Source organism: Cyprinus carpio, chromosome A1 (genome assembly GCF_018340385.1).
Source record: "Cyprinus carpio isolate SPL01 chromosome A1, ASM1834038v1, whole genome shotgun sequence".
Lineage (NCBI taxonomy): Eukaryota > Metazoa > Chordata > Actinopteri > Cypriniformes > Cyprinidae > Cyprinus > Cyprinus carpio.
This window is the reverse complement of record NC_056572.1, coordinates 926,174-948,522: the sequence shown is the minus strand read 5'-3', so window position 1 is coordinate 948,522 and position 22,349 is coordinate 926,174. Positions and strand designations below refer to the sequence as shown.

The window sequence follows — 22,349 nt, the reverse complement described above, 5'->3', positions numbered from 1 at the left end:
TAAATGCTTCTGTCTCAACTCCACTGCACCATCAGCAAACAATCGTGTGTGTGTTTGCATAGCAAGGTCTTTGTCTTCTACTCCTTATGTAATGGGAAAAGTGCAGCAGCGTATGTGGGTGCAAATGCTTGTTTAGATTGTGAGATAGAATAAACATTGTTAACAAAGTCCTTCCTTGCTGATATCTAAACTGACCAAAGTCAAAATGTGAGTGTGTGTGTGTCTTTCCCAGTGGCACATTGTTAAGGTAAATTCCCAGTGTCTAAAACAGGATACAATCACTAGAATGAGTGATGACTACTCACAGACTAACAGCCAACTAAGAGAAATTGACCTTGCTGGGTAGCAACGTTGTCAGCAACATCACCTTTATCATCGTCTTGAGTCTGGCAGCAAAAGATGGAAGTGAGGCCAAAAAGACGATAAGGATTCAGCTTTGCGTTTCCGTTCTGACTGGGGTTGTTACAGGATGTGCCACTGGGGCAGAAGGGCAAACTGCATCAGGACCAGGAACAGCAGGAGAACTGATGCATGTTCAAACCAGTCAGGACAGGTCTTTCTTGGCTATTTCCAGATTCATCAGGATGGTGTCATGGAGACAACAGCACACACTTGTATACCTGCAAGTGTTACGTGTGAGAGACACGAGAGAGCGTTTGTGCGCACATTAATCCCAAAGCTCAGACTTTTCCTGTGTCTCGGATTCAGAGAGAAGTGTTTGTTCCTCACTTTCCTGTCCGCCTCAGAGAAATTCCAGAGAGAGAGAGCGAGAGGGGGTAAATGCAAAAAGAAGATAGCAGAGAAATTGAAATGTGTGAATAGAGATGTTGAGCGAGAACCCTGGGAGTGAAAGACAAGAGTAGGTGAGATGTTATATGAAGGAGAAGAGAGTGGTCAATGGGAGGATGAGGATAGATGGATGAAATAGGTGTGATAATGGGAGAGAGCCAGGGCTGGAAGTTTCTTGGCTTATTGACAGTGTTCTTGTAACATTATAATGGCTCCAGTGTAGTTTTAAACTTGATTTAAGGAAAGTAAACGTGTAATAAAAATACTCACACAGTGTTCTCACAAAATGATATCACTCTCACAGCATTCTCAAAATAACTCCCTTGTATGTTTCTTTCTCTCAGGTGGTCTAGGAGAGCATAATCCCAGTAAGAAGAGAGGTTCATTATATCTGTTGCTTGACAGAATACGACGGTTAGGTTTTGGTAAGTTTAAAACAATGGATTGTTTCTCAACTTTGCTTCTCAACAACACACAGCACTGTTAGTAAGCCTCAAGTACCCCTTCATCAGCATTTACAAATAGCTTTATTCACCCTATCTATTTTATCTTGTTGATCTTATTGTGAACGATTCATCCATGCATAATGTTTATATTTTATATATTTTTGACATATCTCGATCTTTCGGTGAAACAACACTTTTCTTTTGTGACGAATGCACGACTTCTCAAAAACTTCAAACACCATCCATTTCTTAAATTTGACCTACAATACAAATTCAGCATAAATACAATTTCTAATAGTTCTGAGAGCAATTATTTATAATATTTCTCCAAGAAAAGTCTAGCAGCAAATGTATTTAAATGTGAACAAATGTAACAAATGATTTGCAGCTTTTGTATGGCTGATATCAATTATCATGAAAGCTCAATAACTATGAAATGTCTCCCACGAGAAACACTTATTCCCCTAAATTTTTATTTAATGAATGCAGATTTATATTTAGTGTTTGTATCAATGCAGTTTGAGGAAGATATATATCCTGTGTTTGCAAAAACTAAACAATAAAATGTAAATATAAAATTCATGACACAGTGGTGCTGTCATGTGTTGGCAGGATGGATTTCATTGTGCATGTGTATGTTTAACCTTTAGAGAACAAACTCTTAAGAAAGACTACCTGATTTTGACAGTGAGACATATTTCAATATATTTAAACCCAACTCTCATTACTTGGGGTGGTTTGGCATTCGATTTAATGTTCCTGTAATGTTTTCTACCATTCTATCATCTCTCTCTGTGGTGTAGAGTCGTTGCCAGTCAACAGCCATAAAGATGTGTCGAGCTCCAAGGCTGGAGGGAGGAGTGTAAATAGTGACAGAGGTGTGAAGTCTCGAGTGCCACGTGCTGCCACATCCCGAGCTGAGAAGATCTGGCCCGGAGGAGTCATCCCTTATGTCATAGGAGGCAACTTCACTGGTAAAGAGACCTGAGTGTGTGTGTGTGTTAAACATCAACATATGAATGTGTGTGATTTACGTATAATGGATTCTGTGTGTGTTTTTCAGGAAGTCAGAGGGCCATGTTAAAACAAGCAATGAGACACTGGGAGAAACAGACGTGTGTGACCTTCATTGAGAAAACTGATGAGGAGAGCTACATCGTCTTCACCTACAGACCATGCGGGTTTGTGTTACTGTGAACAATTATTCTGGTCATGTCTTATTTTATAAAGAATGTTTCACCTCATAATGATTCATCATAAATCTCTGGTGATGTTTGCCAAACTCCCCCAATCATTTAGTCCGCTTAAACCCTGTCCCTGCAAGTTTGTGTTCTTCTTCCTCCACATTTGAGTGCAATACCCACATCTCAAAATCCAGTCTAAAATCACGCATAGAGCCAAGTCCCCATCCTACATTTTCTTTTTTATGATAATCCAATAATCTGTTACACTCATCACAATACCCAGTTGCCACATTGGGTTCTTCTAGCGTTTTCAGTTTTGTTGATTATTATGTCAGTGACACATTTTGTGAACTAGTTTTATGTCACCCCTAATTTGTTCTTGTTCTCTGAAAACCATAATTTTTAAGTTCCTGAGTTTTAGAGATGTACAGAGACCAAAACTGTTTTAGAGAGTACAGAGACCAAAACTGTTTTTTGATTGCTGAAAATGTATGAAAAACTACCAGTTCCACTTTGCTGGGATACAAGACACTTGGTTTGGGGACAAAATCTAGTTTAGAGATTTGATTCATTATTTCTGAGCTCCATTAGTAGTTTACTGGACGTTGGTCTTCATTAAGGAACTCAATCTCACATTAAAGAGCTCACCCAGAAAATCATCTCTAAAACAAATGAGTGTTTCCTGTAAAGTATGGTTAAATCAAAGGTATGTGTGCTTGAGAGAGCGAGGGAGTGAGTGAGAGTCGGCTGAGATGACTGCGGTCAGCCTGGCTTTCCTTCCTTCCCTGTTACTACGGTGAGCAAACCTCCCATTGTTCTTAGGAATGGAATCCTAACAGTGTGTTAACAAGGAAGAGAGAGAGAGAGAGCGAGAGGGAGAAGGGAAGACGGAAATTGCATAAGTCTAGATAAACATCGTTGCCGATTGTTCGTATCTGAACACTTTTAATTGATTATTTGATCACATAGAACAATGTTTATTATGACACAACACCTGATAAGAAGGCGTTTATCCACTAATAGAAGTGTTATCAGTCAAACAGGAATTAAATGAAAACTGAGGATGTTAAACATCTGTGTTGGAATGATGCTTATGGAAGGTGAGGTGAAATAATGAGGCAGATCCAGACCGATTACAGAGAAGTAGGCCGAATGACCATTGATAGAAGGACAAGGCTAGATTAGCATGGAGTGGAGAGAGGTAGCGAGAGCATTGCATAATAATATCCATCTCAGTGTGGTCATATCTGTTATAATCTGCAGACGTCATTTAGCTATAAACCTGCTGACAGACCAACACAAGCACAGAGCGTTAACCTTCTGCATGACTGTATGTGCTTTTTAAGCATTTGGCACGTAGCTTGGGCCCATGTGTGTATGTATGTTTAGAAAGTGTTGACAGGCTTGATGTCTGACTCCTTTGCACAAATCTGTGTTAAATATAAAGATATTTGATGGTTGCATATCCATCACTAGTTAAAAATTTCAATTCATTTTAGTTCAACTGAATTTATTTGTATAGCACTTTTTTTCATAATATAAGTGGTTCCAAAGCACATTACAAAGGAAAATAGATACATTTTTGTTTTCATTTAAACATTCTTCTGTCTTTTTTTATTAGACCGGTGAGTGTGTTTTTTTTATTTTTAGTCTGTTTCCTTTTATTTGTTTGAATCTCTCTCTCTCCGCGTGTGTGTGTGTGTGTCTACTCCACACTATCAATGGCTATGAAATGAGGGATTAAGGTGTTCTAATCCAAGTTATAAATAGTGAGCGAGTGGAATTGAGATTACTGCTTTGTTTGTAGGTGTGTTTGAGTGTCTGAGGCATGCTTATTGAGATTCCGTCTCCATTCCTTGAACTCTGACTTCACAGCTTTGACCTGTCTTTGTCCTTGTTTCCACCTTGTATTAAGATTGTGTTCAGATTTCTCCAAGGATCTCCTCTCCCTTTAGTGCTGACCACTTGTAATAGGAATCAAAAAAATGCATCAATGAATTAATTTCTGATTAGATGGCTCATTCCATACGGCATAAATGCCAACTTGCTACTGTTATTCAGAAAAACAATTGAAAGAATCAAAATGAACAGCACATCAAATAAAGTAACTGGTCGGCATATGAAAACAGTTGAGCAGAACACAAACTTTAGAGTCAACAGGGTTGTGCGGCTGCTGGCAGTATTTCTGTTAATAATAATCGGATTTGCAGGCTTATACAAACACCAGCAAGGGAAACAATTCACCTTAATGTGCCAAATATTCTCACCTGCTTAATGCAACCCACACACACACACACACACACACACACACACACACACACACACACACACACACACACACACACACACACAATAATACAGTGCAACTTGAATAGTGCTTTGTGGACATAATCATATATCCATATATTGTAATTCTTTTTCAATATTGCATCAATACTTTAAACAAGTGGTTCTTAACTAGTGAGTCACACAACCTACAAATGGGTCGCAGGTCTGTTCTGGAGTGAAAAAAAATTAACAGGTTTGGTACAGTCGATGCCCAACTTAAAATCCGGGATCTGAAGCAAAACCACTGCTTTAGACTGTCTTTTGGCACTTATTTTGGGACCCACCTGTTTCTTTCTCTTTCCTCTCTTGCGATTCATTGCATTGGCACACAGTCAGAGATGAACAATGTGCGCTTATTTGTCGTTAAGGAAACAACACGGCATGAATCCGAAAGCTAACCCCAACTCACCCTAATCACCATTAATCAGCTCTCATCATTTCACACTATCCCCTGTTCACCCCACACTAAACTACATTACCCCAAACAACTAAGCATTAGCCCAGCTCACCTCCCATCACCCCCTCATTACAAGCATTGTAGTACTTTATGACGCTCTTGTGACATAACCAGAATCTGAGTTATTCAGTTGTTGGGTGAGCCAACAAGATGCCGACATTTAATTGAGATTTTCAGACTTTTAACTTTTTATTTTTTGGTTCTCAATGTTGCTCTTACGTCGGTCGTCGTGGCAACGGTCCCCAAGCGATATCCATTGGAAAGAACTGTGACAAGTTTGGCATTGTTGTTCACGAACTTGGACACGTAATTGGCTTTTGGCACGAACACACACGACCTGACCGTGACGATCATGTGACCATCATTCGAGACAACATCCAACCAGGTACTTTATCAGATCCATGACTCAAGTCTTTGTATCCTACCAGGTAACTGCTAGTTCAATATAAGTGCATTCACACAGCTGTGGAATATAGATTCACTCTTGGTTCATAAACACAACATTTTAAACAGTTAAACATTGATAACCACATTTCATAAGCAAAATGACTTCTCTAAATTTTAATGACTCAACAAAAGAACAAAATCATGAAGTTAGAGATATTTGTAATATTTTATCATAATTTTTATCCATCCATTGAAAGTAAAATTAACAACACAACAAAATTTTTCTCAAAAGCAGGCAGAAACAGTTCCTTTAAAATAAGATTAGATGAATGACCTTTGTCCCAGTGTTTAATTAAACATTGTGTCAGTTATGTCAAGAATTTTCTGTGATATTGAAATCACCACCTTTGCTATTTAATTTAGTCATTTTTACAGGTATTATTCATGGCATGACTTCAGTTATTTGTTCATACAGACAGAATTTGAGCTGCTGTTGTATGAGCAGGAAAATTCGAGAGTCACACCTGTCAATCAATTCTAATTACTTGCTTTGTGAATGTAGCCTATCGGTTTTAATATGAGTGTATGTGTGCACACTCAGGTCAGGAGTATAACTTCATTAAGATGGAACAAGGGGATGTCAACTCTCTTGGGGAGCCGTATGATTTTGACAGCATCATGCATTATGCCAGAAACACTTTCTCCAGGTAAGACTTCTGCCACACACAAGGAATTTCACACCTGCTGATTTAATTTAGAACTTTTAGAACTTTCTATACAAATATAAATGTTCTCCTTTTGTCTCTCTCTTCTGTAGAGGAATGTTTTTGGACACGATTCTTCCCTCTCGTGATGATAATGGTGTCAGGCCTGCTATCGGTCAGAGAACTAGACTCAGCAAAGGAGATATATCCCAAGCCAAGAAGCTATACAGATGTCCAGGTAGGCCTACAGTGTGTGAGTGTGTATGAGAGAGAGAGAGAGAGAGAGTGACATTTAATTGAAGGAAGACCAAGGGTGTTAACTGCAGGAAGATGACCTCACTTTATGTGGAGATAATTGACTCTAGCTAATATGATGTGTTAGCTTGCATGAGATCATTTGTTTTTTTCAGTTTTATGATGCACTTCTTGCAGTGGCTCAGTGGGTAGCACTGTCGCCTTACAGCAAGAAGATCCCTAGTTTGAGTCCCAGCTGAGCCAGACTGCCTTCTTTTGTGTAGTTTGCATGGTTTTTCCATGTTGTATCATGGGTTCCCCTCGATGCTCTAGTTTCTTCCACAATCCAAAGGCATGTACGTGAAGTGGAGACACTAAATTGCAAACCTACATAGGACATAGTTGTGGATGGATGTGCTTTTCTCTCAGGAAAGAAAAGAGGGCCACCCTGACATTTGAGGGACAAAGAGGATGATAAGACCCTCTCGCTCTACTGCTTGCGTGTGTGTGTGTCCATGTGAGTGGCATATGAGTGTGTTATTTTACTGCTGTATTGTTTTGAGTTCATGCACTACTAGTGAGGGTGTGTGTGTGTAAATGCGTGACGCATGGCCTACTTCACATTCAAAGACAAAGCTCTCTCTCTTCCACCATATTCACTGTCTGACAAAATTTGTGAACTGAATGGCCACTTTTATTTGTCAATTTGCCAAAAATGAGTAGTTTACCTAGCCATTCCAGACTCTTTTTGTAATAAAACACAACATGAAAAGTTAAATAGAATGACTGAACTGTTCCCTTCAAACTTTTCCCTCTAAAGTAGATGGAGAGTTAATTATCCAAAAAGGAGAAAAAAACATACTAGAAGTTTTATAAAAGCAGCCCAACTGAAGTTTGTCTTTTTTGGTTCTTGACTGTATAAATCACTACATACTTTCTTTGTATGGAAAAGAGCAGCTTGGACATTCTGCTTAATATCTGCCTAAATAAACTGACATGGTTGACATGATAGATGATGTAAATAATAATAAAGTAAATTATGTAATTTTATTTGTAAGTTTTGGAAACTACTGTTGAAAGTTCCCGTCTCTGCTGCTGGTAGATACAGGTTATGAGTCAAAGTTTAGACTGAAACAGGGCTGACTGTCTCCACCCAAGCCAAAGATAACAGCTTGATTGTAGTGTGACTTGTGGCTACGTCTTTATATTTCCTTGAAATTGACACTCAAAAGCACCTCCGTACGCAATCACTGTCCAATGAGCTGTGATGAAAAACAGAGGCCTCTCAGGCAAATGTTTGGCCAACCGCTACATCGCTAATTGGGAGGAACTTTTGGCAAATGTTAGCAGATGATTTGGCTTCTCTTGAACAGGGAATCTGCTCCCCTATCCTGTATGGTTTGGCTCCCGAGATCTCATTAGAATAGTCAGTAGGTCTTTGTTACTTCATTGTGTGTGTGTGTGTGTGTGCGTGTGTGCGTGTGTGTGTGTGTGTGTGTGTGTGTCTGTTTCCTGCACTGCTATTTAACGGTGGCGCTCCACCACTGCTGAACATACGGTGCTACGATACAAGAATTTATAATTGTGAACATCTTTCTATTGTGTTGTCTTACCAATTGCATGAGAAAACAAACATACAGCACCAACAGTGTAGTCCGATTCATGCGTGAATGACTCTGTTGAGTTGGTTCTTTAAAAAAAACATTTTTTTAAATAATAAATAGAATTTTTAGCAAACGCTCATTAATCATGTTATTGTGTTGGTTTCTTTCAGCATGTGGTGAGACACTACAGGACTCAGTTGGTAATTTTTCATCTCCGGGATATCCTAATGGATACCCATCATATACACACTGTGTATGGAGGATCTCCGTCACACCTGGGGAGAAGGTAAGACATTTCTGTGTGTTAAGTGTGTAACTTTACAGAGGTTAACTGCACTGAACTGTTCTGCATTTATCTGCAATTTTCAATCCATTCCTGTAATTGTCTTCATTACGTGGTTGCAGATAAAGAAATGCTGATCTAATGCATGAAGTTTGACGTATATGACAGCTGCATGTGTGCTGCCCATTTCAGATAGTATTGAACTTCACCACTATGGACCTCTACAAGAGTAGCCTGTGCTGGTATGACTACATTGAGGTTCGTGATGGATACTGGAGGAAAGCGCCATTGCTGGGTATATACATGCTGGTGGATTCACCAGGAATATATTGGAGTATATTAAGCAATAATATGTGTAAACAATGCAATGCATGCTTAATGAGGCACTGTTATTTATTGTGTGTGTGTGCAGGTCGTTTCTGTGGTGACAAAATTCCAGAAGTGTTGGTCTCTACAGACAGCCGGATGTGGATTGAGTTCCGCAGTAGCAGCAATTGGGTTGGAAAGGGATTTGCAGCAGTCTATGAAGGTGTGTGTGTGTTACAGCTGTCACAATATCAGGTTTTCACTTTGCCCAAAAGATAACAACAGATACAATTATCGTGATGTCCAAACTAATTTTGAAAAAAAGCCAAAAAACTTTGTGTAGGCAAGTGTAGGCGAGCAGAGAGAGAGCACCTGGTCTTTTTTACGGAATCAAAAAAAAAAAACTTCCTTTTTTCTGTTTTATGATGGGTAGAAACCAGCATTAAGTAGTACAATATGGTTTTAACAAATAATAATTTTTACATAAATAGTATGATGTTTAGACACATTGAAAATGGCATACAATATTTCTGACGACGAAGTAAAAGTCTAACTTTCTCTCTCTTTCTGGTAGCAATATGTGGAGGGGAGATCAGTAAGGACTCTGGACAGATTCAGTCTCCAAACTATCCAGATGACTACCGTCCATCTAAGGAATGTGTGTGGAGGATCACAGTGTCCGAGGGCTACAGTGTGGGCTTGAGCTTTCAGGTCTTTGAGGTGAGGTTGTTGTCTCCTCTCTTTTGGCTGTGTGTTCAATTTAAGTTCTGTTTTCACTTTAGCCTTCCTCTCTTGTTCTTCTCCTTTCCCCTTGTCATTTCATGCTGAGAAGGAGAGCGAAATAGTGTGCTGTTCATAGTTAGACTTTATGATATACACGTACAAATAGACACACATCTTTGTGTTGCATTTACTATAAGACTGCAGGTGTGTGATGCCAAAAGACAGACATGATTATTTACCTTAAAATGTCAGAATGTTGTTACAAGTCAGACCGTAAGTGTATATATAGTATGCAGACCATTGTGTGTGTCAGTAGGTCAAAGGTTGTTCAGAGGGAATGAAAACACTCTCTGCCTTTGCATACACACATTCACACTTTCTTTTGCACGCATACAGTCTATAAAGATCAGGACGTGTACCAGTGTGCATATAATATACACAGAGACGCCTGAGATCCTGTTTTTATTGGATTGTTTCCTAGGCACTGACACCTAAGGTGCCATAGACATGCTAATGCCATTAACACATACTTTATTGTGCCTGTGTTTGTGCAGATCGAGAGGCATGACAGCTGTGCATATGACTATCTAGAAGTTAGAGATGGATTGTCTGAGAACAGCCCTCTGATCGGCCGATTCTGTGGTTATGATAAACCTGAAGATATCCGTTCCACCTCCAACACTCTCTGGATGAAATTCATCTCTGATGGGACGGTTAATAAAGCAGGCTTTGCTGCAAACTTCTTCAAAGGTACACACACGGAAAAAAACAGTGCAGTCAAATGCTGATTAGTTGGCCCTTGTCCATTCAACTGATGTTATTCTGTGTCTGTGTCATTAAAACAGAGGAAGACGAGTGTCTGAAGCCAGATAATGGGGGCTGCGAACAGAGATGTGTTAACACATTAGGAAGCTTCAAATGTGCCTGTGATCCTGGATACGAACTGGCCCCTGACAAGAAGAGCTGTGAAGGTAAGAGATGTGTGTGTGTGTGTGTGTGTGTGTGTGTGTGTGTGATCACACTGCACACAGGTGCTTCCGTCTGCATGACTCAAACATGTTCAGCGGATGCTCAAGCCAAACTGAATGGTTCAGGAAAACATCCGCAGTCAACAGGAAAACAACAAGAACAAACAGCACTTAGGCCACACTCACTCTGCTCAGAAACCACATGATTTCTGTCATTAATAAAGTACAATGTGTTGTGGTTATGCTTAAATAACACAAAGACCATCAAAGACCTGTGCTATATTTTCTATTGAATCGAATGCTTATTAGTCAGTATACTGCCAGAGAACTGAAGACAGAACCTTTCACTGTTATGTTTTTAAAACTTTGTTCTCACAAGGGTTATTATAGTTAACGTTAATGAAGTTAGTAAAGTATTATAATTATAGTTAATGAAAACCATAAAAAAAACAAAAAAAAACAATCTAAATCAATAAATTCCTAATAGAAATAAAATAAAAAAAAAAAAAAAAAAAAAAAGCCATACTTAATCAATCCATTCATTTTGTTTACCTTGATGTACTAAAACAACTCAAACTAAAACTGAATTTAAAATTATTAAAGTGCCCCTATTATGCCATTTTTAATGTTCCTGATATTGTTCTGGGAGTCTCCTACAATAAGTTTACATGCATGCAAGCTCAAAAAATGTTTTTGTTTTCTCAGAATGTGTATTTAATATCACGTCATTTTCCAGCGATTCGTTCAAAGCAGTTCTAAGATTCAGTCTCTCTAAACCCCTCCTTTCCGTGAGCCTACTCTCCTCTGATTGGTCAGATGCCCCAGTCTGTTGTGATTGGTCTACCACGTACAGCGTGTGTCAGAAACGATACGCCCATTGTCACAGTTCTGTATTTTGAACGCTCGATAGAAAATATAAACATCTATTATTTATCATACTCTCAGGTTGTGATTCAGTGCAGCCAGCTGGTCCAAATAAACAAAATGACAAAAACACACATTTACTAAATTGTTAACTAAAATTAACATGAAAACAGAAAATAAAATTACAAGCGAATTCAAAAGATGAATTAAATCTATAATAGCATGATTAGTGATACTAAAATAACACTGGCACTCACTCTTTTTCTCTTTCAGCTGCGTGTGGTGGCTTGCTGACCAAGTTGAACGGCACAATCACTACCCCAGGCTGGCCTAAGGAATACCCTCCTAATAAGAACTGTGTGTGGCAAGTGGTGGCTCCCACTCAGTACCGCATATCCATGCAGTTTGAAACCTTTGAACTAGAGGGAAATGAGGTGAGACTCTCTGCTGTGTGTGTGTATGTATGTGCCAGTGTGGGAGAGTGTGCTATCGTAGGTAGATAGACAAACACACAGACAGAAGGATGGATGTTTATCAGTGTATTATTTGTATATTTCGTCTGCACAGGTTTGCAAGTATGACCATGTTGAGGTGCGAAGCGGTTTGTCATCTGACTCGAAGCTTCATGGGAAATACTGCGGTGCGGAAGTCCCTGAGGTCATCACTTCCCAGTACAACAACATGCGGATTGAGTTCAAATCCGACAACACAGTCTCCAAGAAAGGCTTCAAAGCTAATTTCTTCTCCGGTAAGACCACCGTGCCAGAGCTTTTCATTTGACATGGAGATTTGGAAGTCTTTAGCTATGTTTTGACACATCCACCCAAGCTCGCTTGTGTATATGAATTTCATAATGTAAAGTTCAAAAGCTTTCCAAACATTTTCTGATGTAAAAGGCCCCTCACTCTCTTTCAAACAACTATATCATGAGAAATTATGTGGGTTTGGTTAGAAATGTTCCTTGTTGGAACTTTAATCCAAACAGTGTAATCTGGATTTAAGCGTAATTATAATCTGTTTGGATGCATGATTGTCACTTGTAAATATGTTTTGGAGTAAATAACATTAGTCAGGGCATTCTCTTGCCCGTTCACTGTAAAGAGCGCCTCTTTATATTTTTGTCCTGCTGGGACGTCGATAATGATGTGGCAGATTTGATTGGCCAGCAGGTCATATCAACGCATGTTTCAGCTACAGCCTTCTCTGCCCTGACTGATTTTTTTGGAATGGATTTGCCCTCACATCTGAGGTGCCTTTAAGAATCCATTCATCTTCTCGGAAACTGGGCTCTGTCTCTATGGCAACTAATGTCCCAAACATTTGAGTCAGCAGCATTTGTTGAACTTTTTGCATGATAATAAGATTTTACTCTTAACATGATTGAGTTTTTTGTCTAAGGTGCTTACAAACTAATAACAAAAGAAATATGAGTAATATATTTCGAAGATTCACAAGAGTATTATAATCTCATAACACTATAAACTCTATAAGAGAAAGAAAAAGAAAATGATATATTAGTTTGCGTATAAATATGTTTTTAATATCTGCTGGTAATAGATCAGAGGTAAATAGTTCAATCAGTTTCATGAAACAAGCACATGAGTTGTGTTTATTTCTTCCCCCATGCAGTGAATCCATTTTTTATTATTTCATAATCTCACACCCATGAGATCCAGAAGATATGAAAATACTCAAATTGATTGGCAAAGGTACAAAGAGAAAAATATATTTTCTGATTCCAGAAGATGAACCAGATAAACAAAATTGTGATTAAAAGTAGATCATTATTTGACAAGGGGATAGCAACATTAAACTTAAAAAAAAAAAAAAAATGATGACCACACAACCTCTCTCCAAAACGTATTGTGCTTATTATTTTAAGCTGAAGCACAGGCAGGATCTGCTATTTTTTTAATTCATCTGTTTGTATTTAGATATTCTGGATATATTTGTTCTGTATAAATGGAATGCTAGAATGAACATATAGTGCTTGCACATGGTGAACGAGTCCCGCTGTATCTGTGTGGGAGAGAGAATAAGCTCACCTCTCAGTGAGTTCTAATAGCGTCACTCTCATTGTCTGGAAGTCACTGAGGTTGGATTTTTGCTGGCCCAGTGCCGGCAGACTTACGGAGGTCCCCAGAGCTCTCCCACACACTCCTAATCTGTGAGTGTGTACTGAGCCGAATGAGAGCGCTGAACTGGAAACAGTGAAAGAGCTGATTCATTTCTTGAATATGCACAGTAAAGAAAGCAAGATTTTTATACGCTGGACCTTTAAAATGATTTTGAGTGGCACAGTTATTCCTCTGATCTCCTCCACTGTGGCATTTTATGATCAAGCATTAATTTCTCACGGAAAATAAGGATCTTTTGTACAGAAAGGCCACGCCATGCGCACAGTAACAGCAGGAAATCATCCAAGACATAATATGTGGTTTGAAAACAGCATTAATTATGAAAAACGTGTGGTAACCCACAAAGTCTTGGGTCTCTTTAGTTCTCTCTCCATCTGTCATTCGTTGGGTTTGTATGATGAATATGCTGGTGGTTTTGAGCAGTGGTTGAAGTATGATAATTAGCTAAACCTGAGACTTCCATGGAAACAACAGCTTCCAAAAGGCTTCTGACCCATGGGACACTGGGGGTGTAGAGATAAGAAAACAAAAAACAAAAACAACATAAGGAATCATTGGCTGTTTCTGAACATGCAACCATTAAGTGACATTTAGGTTACACTCATTTGACACACAGACTAAATATGACAGCACTTTTTCGTAATCACTTAACCCTTCCCCAACAACATACAGTATAATTATCTCCTGCCTTTCCTGTATTAAAAGGGAAAAGGGGGTCTGTTGTTGTGCCCATTTGCAAGAGTGTCGTTTTTGTGCTCAATTAACTACAGGAATTATACGAATCAGACTATTGTCTATAATATATGCATATATCTTTAATATAAGCACCTATAATGAGCCTAATTTACATAAAAAGAAGTAATTTGTGCTAGAAGAAATGGCAGTGGCTAAATTTAAATTTGGTGTTGCTCTGTTTCAGTTTATTTAGCATGTGGTTAAAATGAATTGTGGCTGGTTTTTGTGGTGAAATATCACAGATAAAAGTGACAATCCCTTTACCTATGAATCTTTTGTCTTTTCTCACTGGCTAATGAACTGATATTGGCATTTAACCTACTGTACTGTAATCACTTACTGTAAATGAACTTTACAGAAAAAAAAAAAAAAAAAAAAAAATCAGACTCCAGATGTCAGAATTTATCATAACACCGAAGTGCAAAGTGTTAAATTTCTCTTGGAAATCATCTCTTATGCATTTATGTCTCAGTCAGAGGAAATGTAAAAATAAGGGTCTTCTTAAATATAAAATCAGAAGGGTCTTCTGCTCCTAATAAACTACTTTTTTTTTTTTGCTTTCTTCTCTTTTTGTTACAGATAAAGATGAATGCTCAAAAGATAACGGTGGATGCCAGCATGAGTGTATCAACACTATTGGCAGCTATGTGTGCCAGTGCCGCAACGGCTTTATTCTGCATGAGAACAAACACGACTGCAAGGAAGGTATGTACAGGCGATCTCAAAAGAATAATAGCGGCTAGAGGAGGATAAGTGAGGGTAGTCATCTGGTGGTGGTGCATCTAGCGTGTGTAAGCATGTTGATTTATACTACATCCTGCTGAGGACAAGCAAAAACCCACAAACTACGAAAAAAATTATCTGCATTTAAGATTCAGGGTAATGTCATTTTTTGTGCTGGTGTTCTGCCAGGTTTTTCTATTTTTGTCTCTATTTTGTCTTTTATATCTCAGTTACAATTAAGATTTGACTATAGAACGATCTAAAGTTTTTAAGATTTTCCAAGGAGAACTCTGATAACCATTTTTAATCTGACCTTAACATTTCAACGTGGATTGTTTTGTGAACCTGTCACAATATAATGCAGGCTTTGCAGAAATTTTGTTATGAAGAATGGGGCAGTTATTGTTTAAATAAAACTACACTGGAGCCGATAATTATGTACAGCGCACAACAAAGAATAGCTGATCATTTCACATCCGAAGAGGCCGTTTACACAGAGTTCTTAAAGGCACAGAAGAGAAAAACAAACCTGTTTATAGAGTCCGAGTGAGGTCAGATAGAATTACGACAGACAAAATATGTCAAAACATTTAAAAACAGTGTCTTTGTGTAATTGATACTTGCAGCTGCATTAGAAATACAATGAATGAGGTGACTGAACTTAAAGCATTAAAGAAAACTGTAAAACAGTTGTCCTCCAGATCTCTGCATGTTGAAGCGTTTAGATGGCAGTGTCTCCGACTAAACCTCGCCTTTCATACAAGCACTCCAGTGCAGCTCTGCCCTGCAGGCCTTTTAACATTTTTGAGGGCTTTGGAAAGTTTAAAGCAGTTTGTGTCTTTCTCTTTGAAAAGAATAACAGCTAGACCTGAGGAGAGGAGGATAGAGATATTACCCTTTAAGCTCCAGAGTCAGGGTCAAGAAGTTAAACCGGCAGCATCCTGGAATACACACACACACACACACACACACACACTCAGTCTTTACTATCTCTTCAAGGCTAGCTCGCTGACTTTTATTTTAAACATCTGGAGTCTTACAAAGCTTCATATTCTTAATCCTGCCTCTGTTTTCATTTTTCTTTGTGCATGTGAGCGTAAGATGTGTATCTTTTAAAAGTCTCTCAGTAGCAACACTAGACCAGCTTTACAGCTTTACTAGTTGCTTATACAAGTATTACTAGTGTATTTACACAAGAATGTCAGTTTAACAAAGTCAGGAGCTGTCTGGGATATTGCACCTTTAATGGTGATACTAATATGGTATTAATGGTGATATAAACACACAAATAACTCCTTTCAAGTCACCTTATCTATTCAAATTCAAACACACACAAACCAACAGCATTTAAAGCAGCCACATCAGTGTTTGAGAAGCATGTGTGCATGTGTGAGTGTGAACACCAGAGGCAGAACACTGAAAATATCTTTGTTCACTAATGCACACTGACCTGATTTTGAGAGGGAAGAATAGAGGCTTAACAAGACTTAGTGCTCATGTGTGTTTGTGTGTGTGTGTGTAGTGTGATAGTGATAATACTGTACATGATACAGTGGGGTCCAGAACTCTGATACCACATTAATTAAACATTTTCTATATATATATATAAATATAAATATATATATATACATATATATACATATATATACATATATATATACATATATATACATATATATATATATATATATATATATATATATATATATATATATATATATATATATATATATATATATATATATATATATATATATATATATATATATATATATATACATATATATATATATATATATATATATATATATATATATATATATATATATATATACATATATATATATATATATATATATATATATATATATATATATATATATATATATATATATATATATATATATATATATATATATATATATGTGTGTGTGTGTGTGTGTGTGTGTGTGTGTGTGTGTGTGTGACCCTGGACCACGAAACCAGTCATAAGGGTAAATTTCTTGAAATTGAGATTCATACATCATCTGAATGCTGAATGCTTTCCATTGATGTATGGGTTGTTAGGATGTGACAACATTTGGCTGAGATACAACTATATGAAAATCTGGAATATGAGGGTGCAAAAAAATCTAAATACTGAGAAAATTGCCTTTAAAGTTGTCTAAATTAAGTTCTTAGCAATTTATATTACTAATCAAAAATTACTTTTTGATATATTTATGGTAGGAAATGTACAAAATATCTTCATGGAACATGATCTTTACTTAATATCCTAATGATTTTTGGCATAAAAGAAAAATCTATAATTTTGACCCATACATGTTTGTTTGGCTATTGCTACAAATATACCCCAGAGACTTAAGACTGCTTTTGTTCTCCAGGATCACATATATAAAATATAAAAAGGGTCCATTAGTGCTGCTAAAGAACTGTGTCAAAAACTGAATGATAAACTTTCAGCTCAACACATTGTACTACATTTAAATCCACAGAATTACAAAGATATTCCCCCAAAATCAGATAAGAAAATGCAAAAAAGTGAAACAGTTTTGCTGGATGTACTCATGGGCCGTTGTTATCTGAACGGTATCACTCATATGTTATTGTGCTGCATCACTGTTTCTAATGATCTTTACCCTCTTCACTCCATGCTTGTTTATCAGCCGAGTGTGAGCACAAGATCCACAGCACGAGTGGAACCATCAGCAGTCCGAACTGGCCTGACAAATACCCCAGCAGGAAGGAGTGCACGTGGGACATCAGTGCTACCCCGGGCCACCGGGTCAAGATTGTGAGTCTTTATATAATTCTCTGTTATATGTTTGCATGTGTTAAACAACCTTTACCTTTACACAAACATCTCACAAAACAAGCACACAAGACCTCTACGGTCACTGACCCAAGCAGAGACACAAACACACATGCAATCCTATTGTGTTCCTCTCACATTCAAAGGCAAATAATCTTGCATCACACATGAACATGAACACACGTGTAATCTCCTCTCAAACAAACACGTGACCGTGCAAACATATACACATGCCTCAAAACCTCCCTCCCCTATATTACACAGACACATACAATACTCACAAACACGCACAAGATACAAGTAACCCAGGACATCTAATAAATCACATTAATAAGGCTTGAGCAGTTGTGTCCTTTAGCTCATATTTCAATTCACAGTTAGGATTTTAACATATTAACAAACATGTTAGCAGTCAGCTATGGCAGGGTTTAGAGGGTGACCTCAGTGTCTCCCACTGTGCTCTGGATCGGACTTCTGAGTCGTCTTTTTAGATCTAAAGTGATTCTAAATGGCCCTAATCTCTCAGAAAGCAAGTAAAGTCACAAAAAGAAGAATTTTATTGTTTGTTTGGATGAGGTAGTTTTGGGGATTGATTGTTTTAGGGTCCATTAGAATGAATATATCGTTTTGGCATTAACGTATGAAGAGTAACTTTATCACCACGCTCATGCTTTTATTGCTTTCTCTCTGTGTAGCCGCAACAGCTGGCTTTTTATGTAAGGATAGTGTTGTAAGCACTAAAGGTACAACTTTAAAACATGTAATTCAAGCTCATGCAGTGCTTCAGGGATTTGCGGATGCTCCAACACAGCCCAGTTTAACACAGCAAGCCATCTTGGCAAACACCCCTGAGCAGCCACACAAGGAACCTATTCCCACAGAAAGCTCTACAGATGTTGGCAGATTTGAAAGCCCCCATCATTCACACATACTAACCCTTTGCATGTTTGTTTATTAAATATTTTGCTGAATTTGACCAGTGCTTCAAAGTCTCTTATGCTCATGATTTAAAATACAAAACAGAGACAGCTGTGCCGCTTAATATTTTTGTGGAAACAGTGATGCTGATGTTTGTCTGTTGAGATTTTAATTCCTGTTGAGATTTAATACAGTATTTCAGATATGCTCCTTAAATATGTCAGATGTGTCCAGCTTTTAGCTGAGGAGGTCGAAGAAGAGAGACCTTTTCTTACTGTTGAATTGATGTGTCAGTGAATGCTGCAAAATTCTTTTCTCTTACTAATTTTTCCTCTGTTGTGTCTTTCTGTTTCTAGTCTTTTAATGAGTTTGAGATCGAGCAGCACCAGGAATGCGCATATGATCACCTGGAGGCTTTTGACGGTGACTCGGACAAGACGCCCATCCTGAGCCGCCTGTGTGGCAGTAAGATTCCAGAGGCGCTCATTTCCACGGGCAACAGAATGTACCTGCGCTTCATCTCCGATGCCTCAGTGCAACGGAAAGGCTTTCAGGCCACTCATTCTTCTGGTAACAACCCTGTCTTTTTTGCATCTGATGTGTTTTGCAATTTGCATGTATCACTTGGGTCACTTGTGCTCATAGAAGCGATCCTTATGTCATGCTCACAGTTTAACAGAGCCCCCTAGTGGATTATTAATGCATTACATGTTGACTGGAGCCCTTGAAGTGATACTTTTTCACATTTGACTTGTTGCTAAGCTTAGGGTAACAATATGCGCCATTCATACGGGACACGTCCCGGCCAGGATTTTAATATTGCCTAAAACATCCAGGTTTTGGCTGTTTGCAGGTCGATCGTTGTGCGACATTCATGAGAGCTAGAGAGCAGGCAGAGCAGACGGCTCCTTATGCTTTCGGATCGCTCTCGCACCTACTCTGCTCTCTTTTTTTTTTTTTTTTTGAGCAGCGACGCTTCAAGTCAAACGAACGAACAAACACGTGCGCCTATTTGCAATGCTTTGATTGTTTCCTGTAGATCTCACCTTCTCACGTGCAGCCCCATGATTGGTCGATTATGTATAATACCTGCATGTTATTGGTCAAACTGCTTTGGATGTTTTAGGCAATATTAAAATCCTGGACGGGACGTGTCCCGTATGAACGGCGCACATGGTCACCCCAGCTAAGCTCCTCCCACTCTGGTTACTGTTGCTTATTACAGTCAACTGAAAAAAGAAAAGGCTTAAGTGATCAAAACTTTTTCTAATGGGGTAAAGGCCGGGTCGTCAGATTTTTAGTGAATCAGTGTATATGTATGTGTGTTTGTGTGTAGAATGTGGCGGTAGGCTGAAAGCAGAAGCACGGCAGAAGAACCTGTATTCTCATGCTCAGTTTGGGGATAATAACTATCCAAGCCACGCCGACTGCGAGTGGCTCATAACGGCAGAGTCGGGTTACAGCATCGAGCTCACCTTCACCACCTTTGAGGTAGAGGAGGAGGCCGACTGCGGGTACGACTTCATCGAACTTTACGATGGCTACGACACCGGAGCGCACAAACTCGGACGCTTTTGTGGATCTGGGGTACGAGCAGTGTGTACATGTGTGAGTCGAGGATTTTCTTATATCTTACAACTGACCTCTTTCTCTCTCTGTTTAGCCTCGTGAGGAGCTTTACTCTGCTGGTGATGCCGTGTTGATCCATTTCCACTCTGATGACACAATCAGTAAGAAAGGCTTCCATATCCGCTACACTAGCACAAAGTTTCAGGAGGCGCTACACACACACAAGTAAGATCTCCCTGACTCCAGAGAGACTGAGCACAGGGGTGAAATGTTACAAGGAGAAACAGACTCCTGCCGTGGTGTGTTTCCTGCATTGGATTTGACTCTCTGTGTTCAGCCACTAAGGAAGTGCTGGCATTTTGAACCTAAACACCAATCAGCTGCTCTTATGTGTGGGATAGCTCCGCCCACTGGAGTGGTGTCCTGCGCTCTCTGACTGGACCGGTGAAGTAAATCAACCCCTGGAAAAAACACACTCAGACATAAAAACTTTTTGTTGGTTCTCCGTTCTTCAGATAAGCCACTTATATATTGAGTTGCAAACTGAAATTAAGAGACAGTGACAATAAGACAACAAGGAACTGCTATCGAATTTGAGTGTATGTGTGCATGTCCTTCTGGACAGCATGAGCAGTTTGGCTGCTTATGGCACACCACACTGTACCTCAACTAAAATTTGTGTGTGTGTGTGTGTGTGTGTGGATGTGTGTGTTTGAGAGAGAGAGGCCTTCAAATACCAGCCTGAACTCATTCAAATGTTTTTAAAATGATGTGGTTGTAATTTTACAGTTATTCTGGTAGCTTTATGGCAAAACCCATTTTCCCTTTCCATTGAAAGTGCAAAAGTAAATATGTAGCCCTATTTAACAATAAGCTTCCTTACATATATGTAGCCCATTGTTTATGTTTGCAGTGACGAACATAACAATTCTACACCAAGCTATTTTAAGGCAGTGGGTCTTATTCACAAAGCATTCATACACATGAATTAGTGTGTGAAATCTGCGTACAAATTATGATTCCTAATAACTTTCATACTAAAACATATTCTAAATTTACGAAAAAACACACTTAGGTAAATCACATGCTCTGGGTGGCCTTATAATCGTGTTAGGATTAATAGATGTTTCATCTTAAATATATTTCATCATATATAGTGAAAAGCAGCATTATAGCTCAAGCTGCGATGTTTCTCTGTGTAACAGCGCAAATATGTGTATGTTCAGCATCTTTACCCTTACCAAAAAGTAGTATACTTCAAGTTTATTTTATTAAGTATACTTAAGTAAAGTTCAGTTATATTTAGACTTTTTGTAAGTATAAGTCAAGTATACTTAAATGTCATTTTAAGTATATTTCTGAGGAGTACATAAAGCCTATTTCTGAGAAGTACATAAAAATTAAACTAAAAGCATACTTTCCTATTTTTAGTTTAAAAGAAGTATACTAATAGCACACTTGAATAAACTTCTTTTTCGTAAGGGTAGAGAGAGCGACAAAAGGCTGTAAAGGAAAGGCTGTGTGGAACACCCTTATGTGGAGATGGATTTGACATTTTTTATTCAAATATCCTCAACACACTCATTTAATAATACTCGGTTAAGAACAAATTCATGTGTTTACACTCGTGAATTAGGCGGAAACTTTTCCCCTGGATGTACAAATACAAAATAATCCCAGCAATTTCGAGTGAATGAGACCCAGTGTCTTCATTCGTGAGCAGGCCCACAAGGAATCTGCATTGCAGCTTTCACGCCTTTTGTGTTCACATTTTGCATAATTTCAGCTATAAATGAGATAAACAGACTTTAATTCAATTCTGCAGATTTCCATACATTATTTCTTACAATGTGAAAAAAGTTTGCAGATTCCATCTGGGCCTTCTGATGAGTTTCAGAAACCATGTGATGTTGTTTGAGTTTGATTTATATTTGTGTGTGTATGTGCGTGTGTGAGGGAGAAAACCGATAGAATATTCTCTAATTTGTCTGTAGAAGAAAACTTTCTTACTCTTCCAGTAACGCCTCCTGAAGAAGTGAACATTGAACGTAAGATGTCTGTTGCAGTTGTGACAACTGACTACAACCACCTTAACCCTGTGCGCTTTATATGCACTTAACACAGAAGGACTGTATGGAACTGTGTGCTCTGCAATCATGGAAGTGAAGTACCAATGA

The 22,349-nt window shown here is 38.4% G+C and overlaps 1 protein-coding gene across 1 annotated transcript in view; it reads left to right on the top strand.

Moving 5' to 3' along the window:
- The window catches only part of tll1 (tolloid-like 1), a 33,008-nt gene extending 11,479 nt beyond the window's left edge, over positions 1–21,529 (top strand). Inside the window, exons 3-21 of the mRNA XM_042777314.1 lie at positions 1,134–1,214; positions 2,039–2,209; positions 2,299–2,417; positions 5,412–5,589; positions 6,193–6,298; positions 6,409–6,533; positions 8,304–8,419; positions 8,609–8,711; positions 8,829–8,945; positions 9,297–9,442; positions 10,000–10,195; positions 10,291–10,416; positions 11,551–11,711; positions 11,845–12,025; positions 14,730–14,855; positions 17,540–17,667; positions 18,960–19,173; positions 19,940–20,190; positions 20,267–21,529. Of these exons, the coding sequence (XP_042633248.1) occupies positions 1,134–1,214; positions 2,039–2,209; positions 2,299–2,417; positions 5,412–5,589; positions 6,193–6,298; positions 6,409–6,533; positions 8,304–8,419; positions 8,609–8,711; positions 8,829–8,945; positions 9,297–9,442; positions 10,000–10,195; positions 10,291–10,416; positions 11,551–11,711; positions 11,845–12,025; positions 14,730–14,855; positions 17,540–17,667; positions 18,960–19,173; positions 19,940–20,190; positions 20,267–20,401 (2,780 nt within the window). The 3' untranslated portion in view covers positions 20,402–21,529. The remainder of the gene's footprint in view (positions 1–1,133; positions 1,215–2,038; positions 2,210–2,298; positions 2,418–5,411; positions 5,590–6,192; positions 6,299–6,408; positions 6,534–8,303; positions 8,420–8,608; positions 8,712–8,828; positions 8,946–9,296; positions 9,443–9,999; positions 10,196–10,290; positions 10,417–11,550; positions 11,712–11,844; positions 12,026–14,729; positions 14,856–17,539; positions 17,668–18,959; positions 19,174–19,939; positions 20,191–20,266) is intronic.
- The last annotated feature ends 820 nt before the right edge of the window (positions 21,530–22,349 follow it).